Source organism: Stylophora pistillata, chromosome 12, assembly GCF_964205215.1.
Source record: "Stylophora pistillata chromosome 12, jaStyPist1.2, whole genome shotgun sequence".
NCBI lineage: Eukaryota > Metazoa > Cnidaria > Anthozoa > Scleractinia > Pocilloporidae > Stylophora > Stylophora pistillata.
In genome coordinates, this window is record NC_142530.1 from 11,087,501 (window position 1) to 11,107,363 (window position 19,863).

General features: G+C 35.8%; 1 protein-coding gene across 3 annotated transcripts in view; it reads right to left on the reverse strand.

Moving 5' to 3' along the window:
- Positions 1–19,520, reverse strand: part of LOC111331055 (sorting nexin-13-like) — a 22,893-nt gene extending 3,373 nt beyond the window's left edge. The window contains exons 1-29 of one of the 3 annotated variants that reach the window (XM_088740310.1): positions 19,314–19,520; positions 18,570–18,682; positions 17,849–18,041; positions 15,584–15,708; positions 14,936–15,039; positions 14,230–14,340; positions 13,681–13,769; positions 12,550–12,633; positions 12,184–12,230; positions 11,771–11,865; positions 11,486–11,604; positions 10,539–10,644; positions 9,232–9,287; positions 8,911–8,991; positions 7,287–7,367; positions 6,929–7,033; positions 6,469–6,533; positions 6,219–6,256; positions 5,302–5,322; positions 5,121–5,161; positions 4,538–4,610; positions 4,150–4,289; positions 3,667–3,771; positions 2,875–2,985; positions 2,179–2,274; positions 1,843–1,905; positions 1,348–1,415; positions 978–1,055; positions 616–684 (exon numbers count right to left, since the gene is read on the reverse strand). In XM_088740310.1, coding sequence (XP_088596436.1) covers positions 616–684; positions 978–1,055; positions 1,348–1,415; positions 1,843–1,905; positions 2,179–2,274; positions 2,875–2,985; positions 3,667–3,771; positions 4,150–4,289; positions 4,538–4,610; positions 5,121–5,161; positions 5,302–5,322; positions 6,219–6,256; positions 6,469–6,533; positions 6,929–7,033; positions 7,287–7,367; positions 8,911–8,991; positions 9,232–9,287; positions 10,539–10,644; positions 11,486–11,604; positions 11,771–11,865; positions 12,184–12,230; positions 12,550–12,633; positions 13,681–13,769; positions 14,230–14,340; positions 14,936–15,039; positions 15,584–15,708; positions 17,849–18,041; positions 18,570–18,682; positions 19,314–19,328 — 2,492 coding nt within the window. In that variant the 5' untranslated portion in view covers positions 19,329–19,520. Of the gene's footprint in view, positions 1–615; positions 685–977; positions 1,056–1,347; positions 1,416–1,842; positions 1,906–2,178; positions 2,275–2,874; positions 2,986–3,666; positions 3,772–4,149; positions 4,290–4,537; positions 4,611–5,120; positions 5,162–5,301; positions 5,323–6,218; positions 6,257–6,468; positions 6,534–6,928; positions 7,034–7,286; positions 7,371–8,910; positions 8,992–9,231; positions 9,288–10,538; positions 10,645–11,485; positions 11,605–11,770; positions 11,866–12,183; positions 12,231–12,549; positions 12,634–13,680; positions 13,770–14,229; positions 14,341–14,935; positions 15,040–15,583; positions 15,709–17,848; positions 18,042–18,569; positions 18,683–19,313 lie in introns of all 3 variants that reach the window. The other 2 variants (XM_022936082.2, XM_088740311.1) reach the window with 2 other exon arrangements.
- Between the last annotated feature and the right edge of the window lie 343 nt (positions 19,521–19,863).

The following is a 19,863-nucleotide window of genomic DNA, read 5'->3' on the forward strand; positions in this document are numbered from 1 at the left end:
AACAGTTTAAGGCCTCTTTCGAACTTTTTTATTGTGCAAGATATTTAGGATCATCTCTTAATTTCGGCTTCAAAATTATTACAATCCGACCAAGGAGAACGGTCTATCCGGTGTTGTTCAGAGACCGTTACAGTGGTGCATTTTTCAAAACGACCTAAGCCACGAAATCAATCAAAATTCATCCAGTTGTGTTGAAGACTGTCACATTTACGAAGTAAGGGGAACATATCAAAGTAGGGCCATAGTTAGCGACTACAAAAGGGACAGCGGCGCGTTGGTATGAATAGGAAAAAATAATTAAAAAAATTAATACTAAACCTTCGTTCTTTCTTAACAATAAAAAAAACAGATGCGTAACATCAACTTTGCGTCGCCTTCCTCGTTTACAAAAGTTAGTTTCATTGGTTTTACAACTCTTGATAACTGTGAAAATGTGGCTAGAGCGGTGATAGCTGCATACATTTCAACCAGACCTGATCCTTACTACCGTTAACTGATTCTTAATTTAACTTCGATGTCACCAGTTGATGGAGTGTTTCACCCTTGGCTAATATCTCGGAATGTTTCCTTGTAATGTTTTCATTAATTGGTATTTGAATTCAAACTGTTACTCACCTGAAGAGTTTGACATATTCTGCTATCTGTTCTGCAGAAGTCATATAGTTAACATAGTCGACGATTTTCCTGTGAAAAAGAATAAAACTCTCTCTCACCACAGGATCAACAACAGCGGCTAGTTTAACTTGTGGAGTATAGTTGTCGTTATAGTCATCATCACTTGTCCAAAATAATTAGAAAAATAAACTATTACTTAAATATATCAGCCATTTGTGAACAACCATGATGTAATCAATGCCAACATAGATCAACCCGTTCGAGACGAATACCTATTCCCTTGATCAGGTGACTGGATACCTAAGGCTTCAAAATTAATTATCAAGTCAATCGAGCATTAATCAAGAAGTCTGAGAAGTTACCGATTTATTCTATCTCCATAAGTTGTTTGGATTATTTGCCTCAGGAAAACAATGATACGGCGCCTCAGCCACAGATTTCTGAATAAAGAAATTTTTAACTTATGAGTTCAGCTAAACATGTATTTGACATAAGAGTTGATCCCAAGATAAGGATCAGCACAAAGAAGGGAAAAAGTACAGCACAAAGATGCCGGTATTTCTCTAGGTCTTTTCACTCAATCTTCATGAATCCTTTGCCGCTTGGACTGTTGTACGCAGATCGCTGAGAACCTACCGTTTACTTAGGCGGATGTTTTGTTCCACCTAACTGCAAGAGCCTGGGTCTTTTAACGAGTGCGAACGGGAGGGAGAATTGTAACTAGATTCCTACCTTTGTCTCAGGTCAAATATTTCGTCCATGAGTAATAACAAGATTCTCAAAGGAATATTATCATCCTCCTGAAAAAAATAGCAAAAAACACTGTAAATATTTGTCTATCATGCACTTGAAGCACTGTAAGAAATGTTATTTACCGGTTATTTACTCACATTTCACCTTTTGTCAGGCATGGAATACTGTGATTCCACTGTGGCATGACAGAGTAATAACTTGTCTCAAATGAGTGAAGCATTTTGAAGGACAAGTATAAAACAGTGATCGACGGTGGAACAGAATGTTTCAGTGCTGTAGATGCCAAAGAAAATCATTCAAAAAGAATGAAAATTTGTCAAGTCTCTTGAAGGACTTCTCTTAGTGATTAACATTTCAGCGTCCTGAGAAAGAATTAACTTTAGGACCTGGGTTGACATCATTGACCGAAAATGAAAACGCTACCGTAAACATCTCTCTACACGAAAATAAAGAAAAACAAGCCTTTGTTTTCACCTCCAGGTCAATCTCTGCATACAATTGTCTTGTATCTTCCTTTAAGTCACGTCTATTCCCTGGCTGAAAAATGTGAAGGCAAAAGGGTCAACAACGCTTCTCTGAAGATGCATCAACATTACATTTGACTATAGTTTAATAAAAACTCCTGAGCAACATCTCAGGAATGTATTTAACAATTTATTAATTATTATTTGGAGAATTTCCCGAGCGTAGACGTCAAACATTCTTGCGAGTCACAAGTGTCTCTTGAAGATGCAGCAGGGACGATATCGTAGATTTGATTATTATGTAATCAATAAAAAACCGATAACTGACTAGATGTATAAGCCGTACCTTGGTGAAAATCTTTTGTACCCCTCCTGACAAACTGTCTGGCACAGTCTTTATTGCATGGGATACATGACGAATGGGAGCCACAAGGGTATCAACCTGCATGTGACAAACAATAAAATACAAAGCATTAAAAGAACACAACCCTAAACACATAACGACCTGAATAGACTTCCCGCAACCCTGGGAAGTAGATATTAAGCCTTCTACTTACACAAAAGTTAATGGGGAATTTTTAAAACAGCAGATCTTGACTTAAAACCTACAAAGTTGTTTCCAGCTCCACCAATGCCCCTTTAATATGGGAGAACGAAAATGAAAAGGTCGGTTGTAAATAACGTTTAAGTCAGTATTAGACAAGGGTGATAAAGGTGGCGAAGGAATACATCGACGAGCTTTCTCCCTGTAAAACTGAATTTTGAACTAATTTAATTTTAAATGACACGTTCAGGTCAATCGTGTGCGTGCAAATAAATCTGATGTATATTACTCAGACTTAACAAAGGTTAATCGTTCACCCGCAAAATGATACTCCACAGTTTCACTTGTAATCACTATATAAAAAGTTGTTTAACATATTTTTCTCAAAAATTTGACGATTGAAGTTTGATATTATTGACAAAAATATGAAAAAACTGTGCAACAAGATGTGTGGCGTAGAGTGCTCCTGATCATGATGGGGCAAGGTTGTAAACACACCTTTCTTGCAAACTGTCCCTTCTCACGAGCATATAGTCCAGGTATCAGAAAGTTGTTTGCAATTTCAAACAGACCCAAGTGCTGGCCAAGAGTTTCTGTGGACAAAAGATTCTGCAAGAAATGATTCAAAAGTTAAACTTCCAGACTCATGAACATGAAAAGCTCATCGGAAGAAGGCTAGGTATGTTTCTATGAGCAGTTACTAGTTTGCTGAAATGCTACCACGCGGCTTCACTGAGTCGATAACGTAATTGTTTCTCCCTAACTTCGTTGAGGATTGAATATTTCGGAATTCCAATTGAATTTTAACTGTAGTAAGTTTCGCTCTTCCCCATCGCTATGATGACAACTCTCCTTACTCGAAGCTTAAACTTCCTACTGAACTGAACTCCATTTCCCAAACATGCAAGTTCTGGTTTGCACAGTAGTTTTTTTTAGAGTAACAAAAAAAGTAAAAAAGAAATCACAACTGAACAGTGGCGGATCCAGGGGTAGGGTCCGGGGGGTCCAGACCCCCCCTAACAGACCTGACGCTTACAATTTTGAAACTGAAATTCTTACATCGACAGGATCGTATATCACTTTTTAACTGGCTGATCTTTTTAATGAATCCAAGTAAACGGTACTGAAGCGGCCAAGGAATTATAACGTGCAACCGCCACTGGTGGGAGGGGGTGTGGGGGAGAAGTAATTTGCCTCAAAAGTCCAACAGTCCTTTCTGAACCAAAGTTTGGACCCCCCCCCCCCTAATCAAAAATATGGATTCGCCACTGCTGAATGCTGATCTCTCACCTGTAAATACGTGTCTAATGCAATTCGTCTTTTCTCAAGAAATTTTTTATCCAAGTTGTGAAATGTTCGTTTTCCAGGAAGAAGAAGAGTGGAAATCGAGCCAAACTGTACAGGTGAAATGAGTGAATAAAATAACTCCGACACAACATGATGTTGGAATTGAAGGTTTGGTCTCATCCCCCCACCCCCTGCAACGCTAACAGTACCTGAATAAGCCTCTCCCCAACTCAAGATCATAAAGAAACAATAAGAGAGACAAATAGATAAATGAACTATTTATGAAAGTTTTCAATAAACTATCGAAAAATAAAAATGTCATAGCAAAAGTGAATGACATTTGACCGGCTCTCTGTTATTGGTTTCAAATGGAGAAAATAACGAGAAAGTTGTTCATGATATTACGAGTCAATACTGCAATCTTCACGCTTCTACCCTAAAACAATCACAATGGTTAACTACTAGTTACAACAACAAACCCCTCACCTTTTCCTTTAGATGCAAATGCAAATCATCAAAATCACTGTAACGTCTGAAAACTTTCCAAGATTTTGTTCCCTCTGAAGATGCGCGGTAAACGTTGATGGTGTATAAGGCATATGTTTTGCCATCTTCTTTACAAGCACCTACAAGGACGAAATATTGTAACATTGCGAGCTTTTTCTGGCACAGAAAATTGCAAATATTTCGGACGAAATAATAATGCTAATTCAGTAATCGGTTAGAAACCCGAACATAGTTTAAATCATTAAAAAACCGTAAATTAAAAGTCAAGAGGATATCGCTCTTTCTGAGTTAGTATTTTGAAAAAAAGTAAAACACTACAAAAGCAAGTTGCTTTTTGAGTAACTGTGTACACTAATTCAGAAAGTACCAGTCTGAGTGATAGTAGCATTCAGTCTTATGTCATCATCGGGGGTCCATAGCTTTATGGTCGACGTACTCTCCTGGTAAAGGAAATATGAGAAATTGTCGATTCCATAGTCAGTAGGGGTTTGACAGAATCTCGTGTGAAATCTTAAATGTAAAAGATCAAAAGAAAGACACTATAATAATGTGTACCATCTATAATAATTTCCAAATTTACTCCTAGAACCATAGTTGTGTTCATTAATTCTCCTATGTGTTGACATTGACAAGTAGTGCAATTGGTTACTCGTCAACAATAACAATATACAATGTATATATGAAGTTCATACATTTTGAACTGCGATTATAGATACGTATGATGCACGATCCTCGCAGTAGAGAACGCTATTTATGCAATAGCGAAAATCAGACCTGAAAAAAATCAGGCCTGTACAGGATTCGAACCACTGACCTCTGCAAAACTAGTGCAGTGCTCTACCAATTGAGCTAACAAGCCAACATCGATATCTTAACCGCAACTAAAATTGCTTTTTCGATCAAGGACTGACTACTCCAGACTGCTAGATTTTAAATTTTGGCTGTAATACCTCAGGGTGCGAAAATTCACTGTCAATGCCGGCGATCTCATCTGAAATGCAACATAAAAAGTGAAGTATAAGAACTTGGCAGATCGTGGCAGTACATGTTCAGGCACCAAAAGAGAAGTGTTATTAGTAATAACATACAATCTCTAGAAGGAGATACTAAAGGTCAAAATTAAAAAATTACCATCATCCGCAACATTGTCATCTAAAAAAGTGGAAAAAATGAAGTTACTGACTAGAAATATATTGCCATCAAATTAGCCATATCCATCACTTCCCATAATCATGTCAATTACAGTATGGCTACCATGTATCAAGCGGACCTGCTTTAAGCAGGCAGTCTGTGGCACAAAAGACACCAATTCATGATATCGTGCTCATCCCCCTCCAATAATTGTTTTATTATACATATATTATACCATTTGATTGTTTTATTATACATATATTATACCATTTGATTGTTTTATTATACATATATTATACCATTTGATTGTTTTATTATACATATATTATACCATTTGATTGTTTTATTATACATATATTATACCATTTGATTGTTTTATTAGACATATATTATACCATTTGATTGTTTTATTATACATATATTATACCATTTGATTGTTTTATTATACATATATTATACCATTTGATTGTTTTATTATACATATATTATACCATTTGATTGTTTTATTATACATATATTATACCATTTGCAAATGAAGACACTTCTCTCTGAGTCTGCACAAGTTTGAGAACACTACACGGAGGAGGGGTTGGACACTAAGTAAACTTTGAATTTGACACGGTAAATGCCATGCTGCAGATATTGCATTAAACATGTCCACTACAAGTGCCAATAAATATTGGTTGAATGCTTTTGACCAATCAGATTTTGCATAGAAATTCTACTGTATAATAGTTGTAATTGTCTCTAAAAATGTCACTCGTTTTGGAATCTGATTTTTTGTGAAACATAAAAAATTGATTCAACTTGTCCTTAATGGTCATCAAGTGATAATAACATTATAAACATTTTTAACATGCCCAGCATGAGGACACCCTTAAGAGGGTGACAAATTTGGCATATTATTACAAATGTACCTGGTTTGTCTAGAGGTATTTCTAAATCAAGAAGACATCTACAATGTAAAGAAAGTTCTCACTATTAATATTACAAGCAAATCGTGTTAATTATCATACACAAGTATTATTATCAAACCCACAACAGGTCACGCTTTAATCTATCCCAATGCTACAGCAAACCTAAATATTTAAATAACAATCTGCCTTATTTTCTGCATTTTTGTAAGTTACTACAGTAGTACTTAATTTGACCTCAGCCACTACACACCTCACATAAGCTTTGCTTTTCAGGAAAGACCCATAATATGATTCTCCTCCAAGGATTTCATAAACCTGCCCCATTTAAGAAATACAGTAATTAGAACAAACAGAAATACTCCTGCAGCTCTGGCCCAGTATAGGACACTATAGTTACGATTTCATTCTTCATTGGAAGGATTGCACTCAGGGTGAAACAACATAACTGGATGTCAGTAAATTGAGATGACTGTGAGTTATTCAGGGTGTCCTTTCATCCAGTCAATTCCCTTTAACCAATGGAAGGAACACGGTGTGTACCTGTACTCAATTGACATGTGATGATTATGATGATAAATTCCACTTTCAGTAGTAACATGTCATTAAACAACACAGAGCACTGCCTTGTTGCCATGGCCACAAACATATTTTAACCCTGACTATCAGCAAGCGTGTTTTGAACAGCTGGGTTTCTCTTGCTAAATTTTCACCTGTGCCTGGCACTCATCAAAGCAACTTGGCGATGGTTCCTCCTGTGCAATATGCTTGAAAATTTTATTTGGTAACTCCTTTGCTAATGCAACTCTGGGGCTGGCCTATAAGTACACAAATAAGAACATCTACTGGCATAGTTTGACTTATGCTTCAAAACCTGAGGAGAATATTGCTAGCTTGCTTTGTTATTCTATGTGAATCGACAAAAATTCTGATGTTTTGGCAATGGGTAGCTACAATAACATTTATTTTGGGGTAAAAACCATGAGACTTGCCGTGCATACAAAATTGTGGTACCCTCTTTATGGCCTCAATACAACATAAATCCAAGATCATTTTCAAATGACCACTAACCGTTTCTGACAAGTACTCATCAAAAATATTTTGAGCTGCCAATCTAAGCACTTCCAAATCTTCAGCCTGCATACTATGCTCCTGCTGAAGAAAGAGACCAAAATGTAATGATTCCTATCTGCATCTCCCATCCCAACCCAACCATCTAAAAAAAATTAATCTTGTATGCCTGCCTGCCCGCCCATCTTTGCATTATGCTGGAGTTGAAGGAGTAATCCACAGGAAGTAATTTAAGGTGGTATCTGCATGAGGCTAATTTGGCTGTTTCTGGCTTTGTTTTGTAACATTGAAGCGGTTAAGGAATTTAGCCAAAAAGCCTAACTTTTTAGAATAATTTACAGAATTCTCATGGATTCTGAAAAAATAATAGATCTGTGCTGACAGTTGTTGAATTCATGGAATGTAAAGAGTTTAAGGGGGTTCAACGTTGTGGTCTAGCAGTGCCCAGTGGCCCCTGGCGCCCTACTTATGCTCTTGGGTGACTCAGGAATGTTAGTTTTTTCATAAATAGTGTATGTTGGGCACCCTGGTTTTCACAGTTTCAAAGCACTTAATTGGCTCACTTCAATTTTCCTTGGAGCACAGCCTTGGGATTGCTGTGGTGGCCAAGTTGAGAGGAATCTGTCACTGTTGCAAGAAACTTTAAACTTTTATAATGGAGATGCTAATGGAGATTTTGCAAACAATGCAAAGCATTTTTCACCAATGTGTCACATGATGAAAAAAAGAAACAATAATATTTTTTGATCAAAAATATAAATGTCGTCACTTTGTATATCCACTTCATTCATTGATAGCACACTGATTAAAGACCTGGTTTTCTCTAGCAACAAAAATAAAAATGACCTCAATGCAAGCAAAAGGATCAGATTTTTCCTTTGGCTTGTGCCTGCCCTTGTGCTTGTGTCAAGGCTGATTTCATAGTAAAATATGAGTTGTTATGCTTGTGATTATGCTTGTGTCACTTCAAAAAAACACAGGCTTAATAGTCCATTGGAGGACAAGAATGGCAACAATGCTGCTAGAAATCTGAATGAAACAGGTGGAATTGGCTCTTAGTCAAGAATTTTACTTTCCACACTTTCAATATCATGTGGCATGACTGAATGGAATACTTAGTTTATATTTGATAGTTTTTGGTTGTGACATGTCCTGAAAATTAGAAACACCATAAAAAATTTTTGGAATAAAAAAGGCTAATGAAAAAACATTCATGTTTTTGTTGCTAGGAAAATATAAGTATTCAGCTACTGTAGAGCTCTTTCCTCAGTTGCATTCATGGTAAGAAAGTGCTTTGTACTTTGTTATTGAATGGCTGCTTATGAAATGTACTGTATGTATCAGAAATGACAACCAAAGGAAATAGCGGATGAACCACAAACACTATTGGACCAGGATTGTATCTCTACTTTGCTGCAAGATTCCTCATTCAAAACCAAACTTCTATTGCATGATTTTTAAAACTGCACATGTCCAATTCATGACATTTTGCAAATAATATGTTACTTAAATGTTAATCCACACTATTTGAGAAAATAAAAGCATCCAGAAAAGGTAGAGTTAGTTTCCAGTACCACCTTAAGGGTTGCCCTTATGTAACCTTAAAACAATCCTTATGCCATACTTTGTCTCCACTATCACTCTCCCTGACGAGCTGCTGTTCCAAACACAGTGACAGCTGCTGCTCAGCAGTTACACGATAACTCTGCAACATGAAAAAAAATAAACTTGTCTTATCCAATAAATATTAATCCATGCAACCTTAGCCCAAAGAGAATGATACTGTAAAAATATAAAATACTAAATAAACTCCAAATTATCAGCTTTGGAACTTAAACCCTGGCTAGTGTGGAGAGGGAGGTTCAAAATATGACTTATGACTGAAAAAAAAACAAACAAAAACAAAACAAAAAGCAAAAAAAAGACAAAAAAACAAAAGGTTTACCTCGACTGCCAGCCAAAAGTAAAGATACACTTGTCCATTGATACTGTTCATAAACTCTACAAGAAAAAGGGGAACCCAATCAAACAGAATTGACAATTATGTTCAGTCATAAATAATAATAATAATAAAATTAATAATAATAACAATGATGATAAACAATAATAGCAATACTAATAATAATAATAACAGGCTTTACATGAAGGGGGCAATAGTAGGAACACTACCTCCTTCAAATAACCTCAAACAATTCCAGAAGCCTGGATGCCAACAATCAAAAAACACAACAGCAGGAGAGCCATGTACCAGTGGACCACAGAGGGAACCAGATCCAAAAGATGCACCAATCACAGCCATGCAATTCCATCCAATCACACCTGAGCACAACAGTATAAAGTTGATGCATACCCAAATAATCTCATCGCCTGAAGAAGACTAGCAGCATGCAGTGGAGACATCACAATCAACATCCAAAGTGACCACATCATAGTACTTGCAGTGATTTGTAAAACAACTAAACACTGACAATAAAGCTCAACAGGGGAGTGTTGTGTTTACCAGTACATCTAAAAAATGTGCCAAACATTTTGGAAGTGCCTTTCATAAGTGGAAAAAACAAGTTCATTGAATCCAAAGAAAGGTTTGTTTACCCTATGGAAATTTACGTATGATGCACGATCCTTGCAGTAGAGAGCGCTATTTATGCAATAGCAAAAATCAGACTGCAGTTCAAAATATATGAACTTCATATATACATTGTAACCAATGGAAATTGTTGATTCAAACAGTTAGTGAAGGTGCTCAGCCAGAAGGAAACAGCAGGTGGAATTTACATGCAGGTTATGCAGGTGAAAATGTCAGTGCCAAGAGGCCTCTACCTGCCAAATGTCTGGCTCTGTCTTTTGCAACTCCTGTTGCCATTACCCTGCCATCTATGTTGGAACATTTATTAGACACCTTGGGAGCAGAGAAATAAAAGAAGCACCTGGATGCCAGTCTCACTAGTTTAGTGTTCTCAAAACCTTATCACATGCTTCGTATCTTGATGAAAGCACAGCTAACACATAAACCAGTTATTCTCAAACATTTTTAATATTGTTCAACAACAGATTCACCCTGTGACCATTCATGATCAATGCATACATACAACTACACAGGTCATCAGCATGCACTTGTAAGGGGAATATTAGCAAGGTTGCACAATTAACTTTGATAATTAACACAATTAATTTACATGTTAAATTATAATAGGGATTAAATAGCATGGCATTGTTTTTGTTTTGACTACTATTTTAACATGTTACACATACCTATAAAGTAAGACAAGGCTGTATTGTTATCCAAAATAACTTGAAGTGGAAGATTGGGCAGAGACTGATTGGGTGACAGAAGTTTGCTTAATTCGTCAAGCTGATCCTGTTGAATAACCAATACATAAGATGATCATGGCCATTTATGACAATCAAAACAATTGCAAGTTAAAAAAACATGTCGGAAACTGTACTGCAGTCTCTTTCTTCTGAAATATGTTATACTTTGGAGCTGTTCCTGTTTTGGTTTGTATAGTAACTGGAACAACTTCAAACTAAAAAACCCCTTTTTTATGTTGTCTTGCTTTCAATTACAAGGCATGAATAACACCGGTAAGTTACTTAACACTCACAAGTTTGTGCTTTAATGCACTTACAGCCATTATCCATGATTTGAGTTCCAACTTAACCTGTCTTGCAATCATTAAAACATACAAATTCTAACACTTAGTATAATTTGCCCCCAAAATACATACAGGGTCACAGCCAAATGTAGATTGCCAAACAAACATCAAACAAAACTCTCCTCGTATCAACACAAAATTAATGTTAAATCTTTAATTTTCCCCAATACAATTTCTTGAAAGTTTAATATCCTATGAATTATACATAAAAGGGATATTCCCACCTCTTAAAAAAACCTAGCAACAACAATCTTAATCCCTTAGCCTTGGTGCATCAACTGAAAGGGTCATGCTTCAGATATTTATGCATAGAATCAAATTCCAGAAGACAGACCTCTAGGCACTGCGACAATTCTCAAAGCTTTTCTCCAATAATTTTGTTTTAATTGATGATTGTCTTGCTATTTCATGATTAATTTATCTTTTTTGCTCCAAAAGAGACTTGAGCTTGGTTAGATATCTTGAACCACTCAAAATTATACATTACTACAAGCACCAATGGCAGTAATAGCAAATTAATGATACATTTCCTGTTTTACTTACCAAAGGCAGTAAAGGTAGTTCTCCAATACCATACTTTAAAGTCCTAATTTTTGCTTCACAAATATTCTTAACAAAGATAAGGCTGCTTAATTGTTGTCTCACTGCAGCATCAGCTGCATCTGTAGATTAATTATAATTTTATAAAAATTATCCACAAGCAGTGACAAATCTGGAACAAAATTGTTGTTGTTAATATCCTTGTTAGAATGACCATATTCAACTAACAAAAATTATTACTAAGCACAATAAGAACCAAAATTTCATTTAACCATGTTTTCTGGATACCTGATGTCTCTGAATCATGTGCTCTTAACTTGGCAATCTCCAAGTCAACTTTATCTTTGGTTCCCTCAACATCTTCTACAGCAGTGATACCTTCCCTTAAAGGCAAACTCTGACAGCATGAATTAAACTGGTTGTTTATATGTCTGATAAAGTACATTCTGTTAATTTTTTAGAAGCAAAATAGCACAAAAAGCAGCAAATGACATTTGGAAAGATGTACTATAACAACAATTTGTATTCTATCCAGCCAAATAATGAGCCATATCACACAAAACATGATGTCAGAGGGCTTATAACAGGCTTTTTATACAGAATTCAATAGTTTAAAAATGTGGTGGTGGATAACTTTGTTATTATACACAACAACTTTAAGAAAGCTTCCAATATTCCCATGAAGGTCTTCACAACCTCACCTGATCACTGTCATGAATGCTTCTTTAGTAAATGTAGAGTCTTTGCACTACACAAAAAGAAGGTGACTTGATGTTACCAATCAGTGTAAGTTGTACTAAGCAAAGAGAGGGGTAACTATCAACCTATGAGTCAATCTGTGTTACATTGGGTTAAACACAGGGTTATTTTACAGTCTATCAGTGAAGATCACTTCACCAGACTGGTGACTTGATATCATTTACTGGCCAAGTACCAAGTAGTACTTTACTTCATATTCACAGTTTCTTGAAATTAAAAGCTGCTGTTCTTTCTTACAGTAGATAATTTGATGCAGGTTGATTTGTCTACATGTCAGAACTGTATGTGTATTGTGTATTTCAACTAACCAGCCAAGCTAATGTCTGGTTTATGTAGTCTGGGTCACAAATCATTGACACTGTTGGAAATAGCACACAAGTGGCAATCATTTCCTAATGGGAGAAGATTAAAAGAATTAAATTTTGCAACAAAAGTACATGTAAAAGCATGTAGTTAAGGCTTGTGATTCATTTTGAGATTGTGGGCCTGAACAAACTTTAGATGCTGCTGCTATTATAGCTGTTGATACTCTTATTGTTTCTACTGAGTACTTATCCCAGCTGTCATAGTGTAACCTGCAGAAATAATTTATGCTTCACAAGTGCTACACACTTTGATAGTGTATCAAGCTGTATATCAAGAAAATGTTTTTTGTCTTGTCACAAGCATGGAACAAAGAAAAAATTCCCCGTGAGGAATTTGGATTCTGCCCTCTAATGCTTGATACAGAGATTCTGTGGTGCACAAATCCCATTATGAAGTTCATATATGACACCCATCCTGCTTATGTACTATGCATGTGTATAATTATTATACAAAAATTAGGTATATTTAAATCTATTTTTAACTCATATCAGATGGTCATTTGACTTTTTCAGTGTTTCTGTGAAAAACAATTCTCCTAAAATGCATTCCTGTTTCTAAACTTCAATGCACATTTCTGCCCTAGTCCACATGGTTGGACTATCCCAATGTTGTTTTTCAAGGTTTTGAATGCTAGGTGTCCAAACGTGTATCATTCTGAATTAAAATCACTTATTTCCTGAACCAAGACAAAGCTCTCTGTTGTTGCTGTATGTTTATCCCACAAAAATGCATGTGAAAAAGTAAAGCTTGCTACATTTAAGATGCTGATGCTGAAGCTGAAAGTGGAGGCCAACAGTGAATCTAGGATGAGTAACAACTACTGTAACATTAACAAGTACACTACACAATGCACTTAACTCATTTTTCTAGGCATCCTCTAGAAAGATCAATATTGTGCTAGCTTTTCCTATGGCTTATATAAAGCCTAACTTGACACTCCAGGTGCCACATTTTTTAAAAGTTGCCATTTGATAACCAAAAATCAAAAATATTTTCTTCTTCCTTCCCTGACAACCAAACAAATTGTAGCCCATAACACTCCAAGGCCTTCAGTAAGAATTAAATTTTCTCACCCTGAAAAAGTATCTGAATGGCTTGTTGTGAAAGTCTTCAGGGGGCAACAGCAGATAAAGCAGCATTTCACTGATGTCTGAGAGGTAGTCTGAAAGAAACAGTTTGTCCATGAAATGATAATGCAAATTTATTGCTGTTGAGAAAACCATTCTGAACTGTTCAATTAATTTGAGAGTTTAAATGGTCTGTACAATGGGTCATTACAGCTGAAGTAACTGAGCTTTCCTCTTTGAAATGTTGTCCATTTACCCTTTTCCATCTTTTGCCCTGTACTCATACAAACAAGACCTTATTGTATGGTTATATTTAGTGATCATCTATTGCTTACAATATTTTGCCAACAATACCATGGCTCTTCTGTTACTTTGGGGGTTCCTTTTCCAAGGGTTGACAAGAGTTGGTAACTTACATGGCATTGCATAGCAACTGTGGGGTGATAGCAGTGAGCCAGACATATGAATAAGGAAATCTTGTTAAAAGATCCAGTGGGATAATTTGCTCGACTGACTATAGAAAAGGCAGTGTTTTATGATACCACACAGCAGTACCTTTTTCTTTTCCCTCTGACAAACAGATTTGCTCTCTACATATTTCTCCTTCCATTTCATATTCAACTTCAAAGAATGCTGTTTCTATATCAAGTGAAGTATTATCATCAGCTAAGAAAGAAAAGAATCAAAACGACTCCATTTAATAACTGTTATAATAAATCCAACTTGCATGAGTCCTCCACAAGGAACCCTTGCACATTGTACCCTGCATGCTTAAAAAGTAAGGATGATAAACTGAATATCCTTTACCACTGATACAATCTGGTTTATTGCACTCAATATTAATTCTGTGTTACTTGATGCAAGTTCTGTAGTATAAGAAATCATCAAAACTGGTTCATACCAGATGAAATTGGCATGATACTCATTTACATGAGAATGAACCCAAGAATGTTTACAAATGGAATCAAACTGATGTGATGAGTGGACAGTGTGGCACTAAAAAAATCTTATTTCAAAGGTCCTTTTCTAATGAATGATGACCAGTATAGATGATTTTCCCAAAAGGATGAAGGAAAAAATCTCTAAGAAATATCATGTAGTTTGATATGGGATACAAGGATAAAAAAGTAACAATTATAAGGTAATGTTTTGACATTGTGTCTGTCCAACAGAAATGTTCATATATAAAAAAGGTTAGTGTACAATCTGTTTATAAGGTAATAAATGATCACAACACATCAATATTAATTCACAAATTTACCTTTTTCTAATCTCTGTTTTGTCTTGCGATATATTTTCAAATGATTTGTGATGTCATCAACAAATCGTGTTGTTAAGAAATTGACCCATTCAACATCTTTGGACCTGAAAATATAATTTTGAAAAATATCTAACTGACTGACATCTAAAAAGCCTTGACCTTTTCAAAGTTAAATGGAGGGAGAGAAGAGACATTTCCATCAATAATACAATAAAGAGTTTAAATTGATAAAAATCCAATCTTTCATGATCAAACTCATTGCCCACTCCATCAACACTTGAGAAAAATTAAAGCTTTTGAAAAACCACTAGCCATTCAAAGATGTCGGATTCAAACACTATGAAAGAATTTGCCTTGACTTGTGGATTAAGTGAGGATAATACAAATTATGAATAATTAAATTTGACTTAACAACTTTTCAGACCACAATTCTTCACAACAAAAATTGATTGAACAGACATGAGATCTGACTTATCAGAAATTTTGTTTCTCTGATAACTATTCTTAGCCCTAAACCTTTGTGTTAATCTTATCCCACACACATGCATGCATGCACGCATGCACACACGCACACACACACACACACACGCACACATACACACACATGCACGCACACACGCACACACGCACGCACACACACACACACACCTGTTTGCAAAAGCTACCAGTGCTCTCTGCAGGGTCTGCCTAAGGTCATACAGGAAGCCTTCATCTGTACTAATGCTGTTGTAATACCAATCATGCACATAATCACGAAAGAAGAGCTGTAAAACCTGTAAGTGGAAATAAGAATGAAATATAAAAAAATTGTCCTCAGTTGAGATTTGAGTGTCATAAGGGTAACCTGCAAATCTCCAGCAACTACTGGTCATGAGTGTCTATTTAGTGGCTCAGAGAAAGCTGACAAGTATACAATCATGGATGTAACACAGCTTATGTTAACAGTCAAACCCTACCGTTTGAGCCAAAAACAACTAAGCATGCAAAAACATGTTGTACTCTCCCTTTATATATCATACTCTTCCTGTTAGGGTCAAATCCCTGACACAACCAAGCTCATCATTATGAACAGAAAAAATCTAAAAGGCACTTTCTAATTTACTTTCTCAAGAAATAAAGTAAAACTGCTCTTCAGGTTTGTACATGATTAATTCAGATTTATTGTTTCACCTTTGCAACTTTTGTTCTTTTATAATCATTATGGTAGTGGAGGCTAATTTGGTGAATTTCAAGAATTTTGGGAATATAATGTCTCATCACAGATTTGGTGCAATGACTTCATACATCCTACATATAATCTGGAGAAGAAAAAATTATTTTCATAAGTGAATCTCTAAATCTAAACCAATTTACACTACTGAAAATGCACAAAGATAACAATAACAAAGATTTTCACCAATGTCCACCAAATAAAATTTTATTTTGACAATTTTATCATCAGAAGATGAAAAAAAAGGTTGAAATCCAATACCTTCTCATTCAGTCAATTTGTGGCAGACAGTGTGGGGGACTCCCCTATACATTTTCCTCATCAAAAGTAGTTTTGGTTTGCAAAGTTTCAGATCAAAAGAATAACTCCTGCCCAAGATGATGCTGTTGCAATAGCATGACATGATGTAGCTGCACTAATTAATTTGTGAAAAGGGGCAATACTTTGGCAGAATTTGTCACAGAACCCATGTCTACTTTCCTTCCTTCAGTCACCCTCTTGTGTTAGCCAGTGATGCATGGCTGTATCCAAAGAAAATACTGCATGAACCTCAAACACCATACACTATGATGCTGTTGCAATAGCATGACATGAGGTAGCTGCACTAATTAATTTGTGAAAAGGGGCAATACTTTGGCAGAATTTGTCACAGAACCCATGTCTACTTTCCTTCCTTCAGTCACCCTCTTGTGTTAGCCAGTGATGCATGGCTGTATCCAAAGAAAATACTGCATGAACCTCAAACACCATACACTAGACCAAGATCGTATCCCTATTTTTCCCCAACTGTCGTTCTTTGAAACGAAACTTCTCTGTATTGCATGTATTTTGAAAACAACATGCAATACAGTTTTAAAATAAAAGCATTCCAAATGGGTCAAGTTAGTCTCCAGTAACACCTTAATGCACACCAACACTTTTTAACAAAAATTAAAGGGCCAGAGACTAGTACTGAAAGTATGGTGACCTTGGAATTTTGAGTATAATCTACAACTGTCATCAGCATTAATTTGCTGCCAATCACTCATAATATTTTCTCACCATTATTTAACTTAAGATTGGAAAGCACTCTAATTGTTGTAAAAGAAATAGTTTTTTAAATATGAATTTGAAATCCTCATAGTGATTCTGGTATTCAAAATCATAAAATTTGTCATTGTAATTAAGTATCTCAAGACAATAAAATAGTTAGAGAAACAGAACCACCCCATTAAAAAGCAAGAAATATAGAACTTTGCGAATGATTAAAAAATATGTAACTCTTGAATGATGAAAAATTAGATCTGGGGAACCAAATTAAATTCCAAGATTAACTGTAATGGCCCTTAGCCTAAATGTAGCCATATCCTACTCCTAAATGAGAAATGGAAGGGAGGGAATGGCTAAACATAGGCTAAACATACCTATAATTGTTTTCAAGACATTTTTGGTTACATTGCAATGAAGAGTTCATTTTTATGTAGACTATAATGACCATGTTCCATTTCATTTGCACAAAAAACTTTCTGTGGGAAATCAATTGAAACAGCCCGTTCCACCTTAATATTTTAGAAAGCATTCAGCAATATTCTGTTTCTATTTTCTTGTTTTATAAGTTTCCTTAACCCCTAAAGTACCATTTTAATGACTAAATGTGCTGTTTCTGCCTACCATTCCATATCTGACGAAACGAATATAGTAGTTTATAGAATATGACCTTATACCTCTTGTAATGGTTCATCAATGATGTTGGAACCAGTCAGCCGCTTGTCCATTTTGAGTGCAATTCTACTCAGCTGGATTTCATGGATTACTTTTCCAAGTCCCTTTGACATGGGACCAAAGTCTCCTTCCAAGGTGCTTTTCCTCATCTCTTGTGACATTAAATAGCCCCAGTAGCCGAGGACCATCACAAATCTATCAACAAGCCAAGAAAACAGCATTTAACCTTCTCAAATGTTGTAAAACAAATTCCAGAACATACGTCATCACACCAAGTATTTTAAGCAAGTGAAAGATAATAAAAACTATTTCGTTTTGTATAAAACATTATTTCTCTTGAAGGCTTTGGTACCAACTGTTTCATCATAGTCTATGTGAGCAACAAAATCAGCATGTGCTTACAACCAGTGTTCACAAGCTGAAAGAATTGGGAACTTATTGAAACCCAGGGATTAGAACTCAAAAATTGTCAACAAGTAATGCATTGTGAACCTTTTTAAATGTGGTCTATATAATGTGGACTATGTTGGATACACCAACTAACACACATCAGTGCAATGCCAAATACAGTAACCTACATGTAAATCTGTCCACTGGGAAACAAATTTTTAATTCCCACAGGATTGATAAACTGGTTGTCTCACATCCACTCCAATTGTCACATTCTTGGAGTACAAAGGTAGGTCAGAATCATTCGACAAAATTAATAACAACTATACTTACCCAAAAACAAACAGCAAGGCATATAACAGAAGAAAGCATGTCCACCACACTCCAAAAGTTGTAAGAAACAAACCAAAAACCAATACAATCCAGCCCACCTTGTGGATGTGGAGCTAAATGTAACAAAGAAATTTTCTCGCAGATTAGACCAAAATCTTAAATACTGGTATTTCAACTAACCATGCACATCAGTTCTGTTCAAACAACTCTGCAGCAAGTAAACATTAGAATATTTGATTAACTTTCTGCTTCCAAAACTGGATGACTTGGAATTTCTGTGAAATCCTTGTCACCAACAAACTGGTTAAAATAAACTATACGCTGCCCCAAAGGATGCACGAGTCATGATTAGTGCCAGTGCTGTTACTACTTTTTAGTGGGAAATGAACCATACTCGAATGGCGGCTCGGTGAAACACTTGGTTTATTATAAAATAGAAGTCAATAAAGGCAAACAAACCGCGACAAGTTATTTCGCAAAGCTGACGTTTCGAACCCTCGCATTTTATTGGACCAAAGTGCTCATTGTTAAATTAATGTAGCTATAAAGTTCAAGACATTTCAACACTACCTGAGTTAACATTGAAAACCCAGATTTGTGTGCCAAGGCCTGATTAAAATTGTTATCAGTATGACTCAGAATCTGCATTCATGGCAAAATTCACCCAAATATGAAATCGACAAATTTTCGATTTTGTTCATAATTATTGTTTCGAAATCTTAAATCAGCTGATGTGTTACAAACCTGAAGAGCTTCCATTCTTAGCAGTCCCTTACACAAACAATTGAGGTGGAAGAATGGCAGCACGCGATCATGCGAAACTACTGATGCCAAGGACCTTTCTTAAACATAAAAACTTCACAAACCATCACACGAAGAGTCAGTGTTCAAACGAAAACATTCAGTAAGTATCTCACTGTCTCAGTTGCAATCGACTTCTAGGCGCCTACAAAATTATGGTCAGCAACAAGGCTTTGGAAAGATATAGCATATAAGGCTTTCACAAAGTATCCTTTTTGAAAGAGAGATGGACATCTTGCCATCGCTCTCTGCTTCTGAGGCAATCGTTACTAGGGCTCTTTTTTTTTTAGTATTAAAGGAAAAATAATATTCCAAACACCACAGAGTATATCAAAGCAACCTATGGGCTAGGGTTGATGTGCACAGGCTTTTGGATGGAAGTCCCAAAATTATGTATAAAAACCAACAAAGAAAAGTTCCCGTAACTTGCGGATATACGATGAGTAAAATTTTACAGTTTAATCAAAATAAATGTTTAGAAAAACCAATTGTA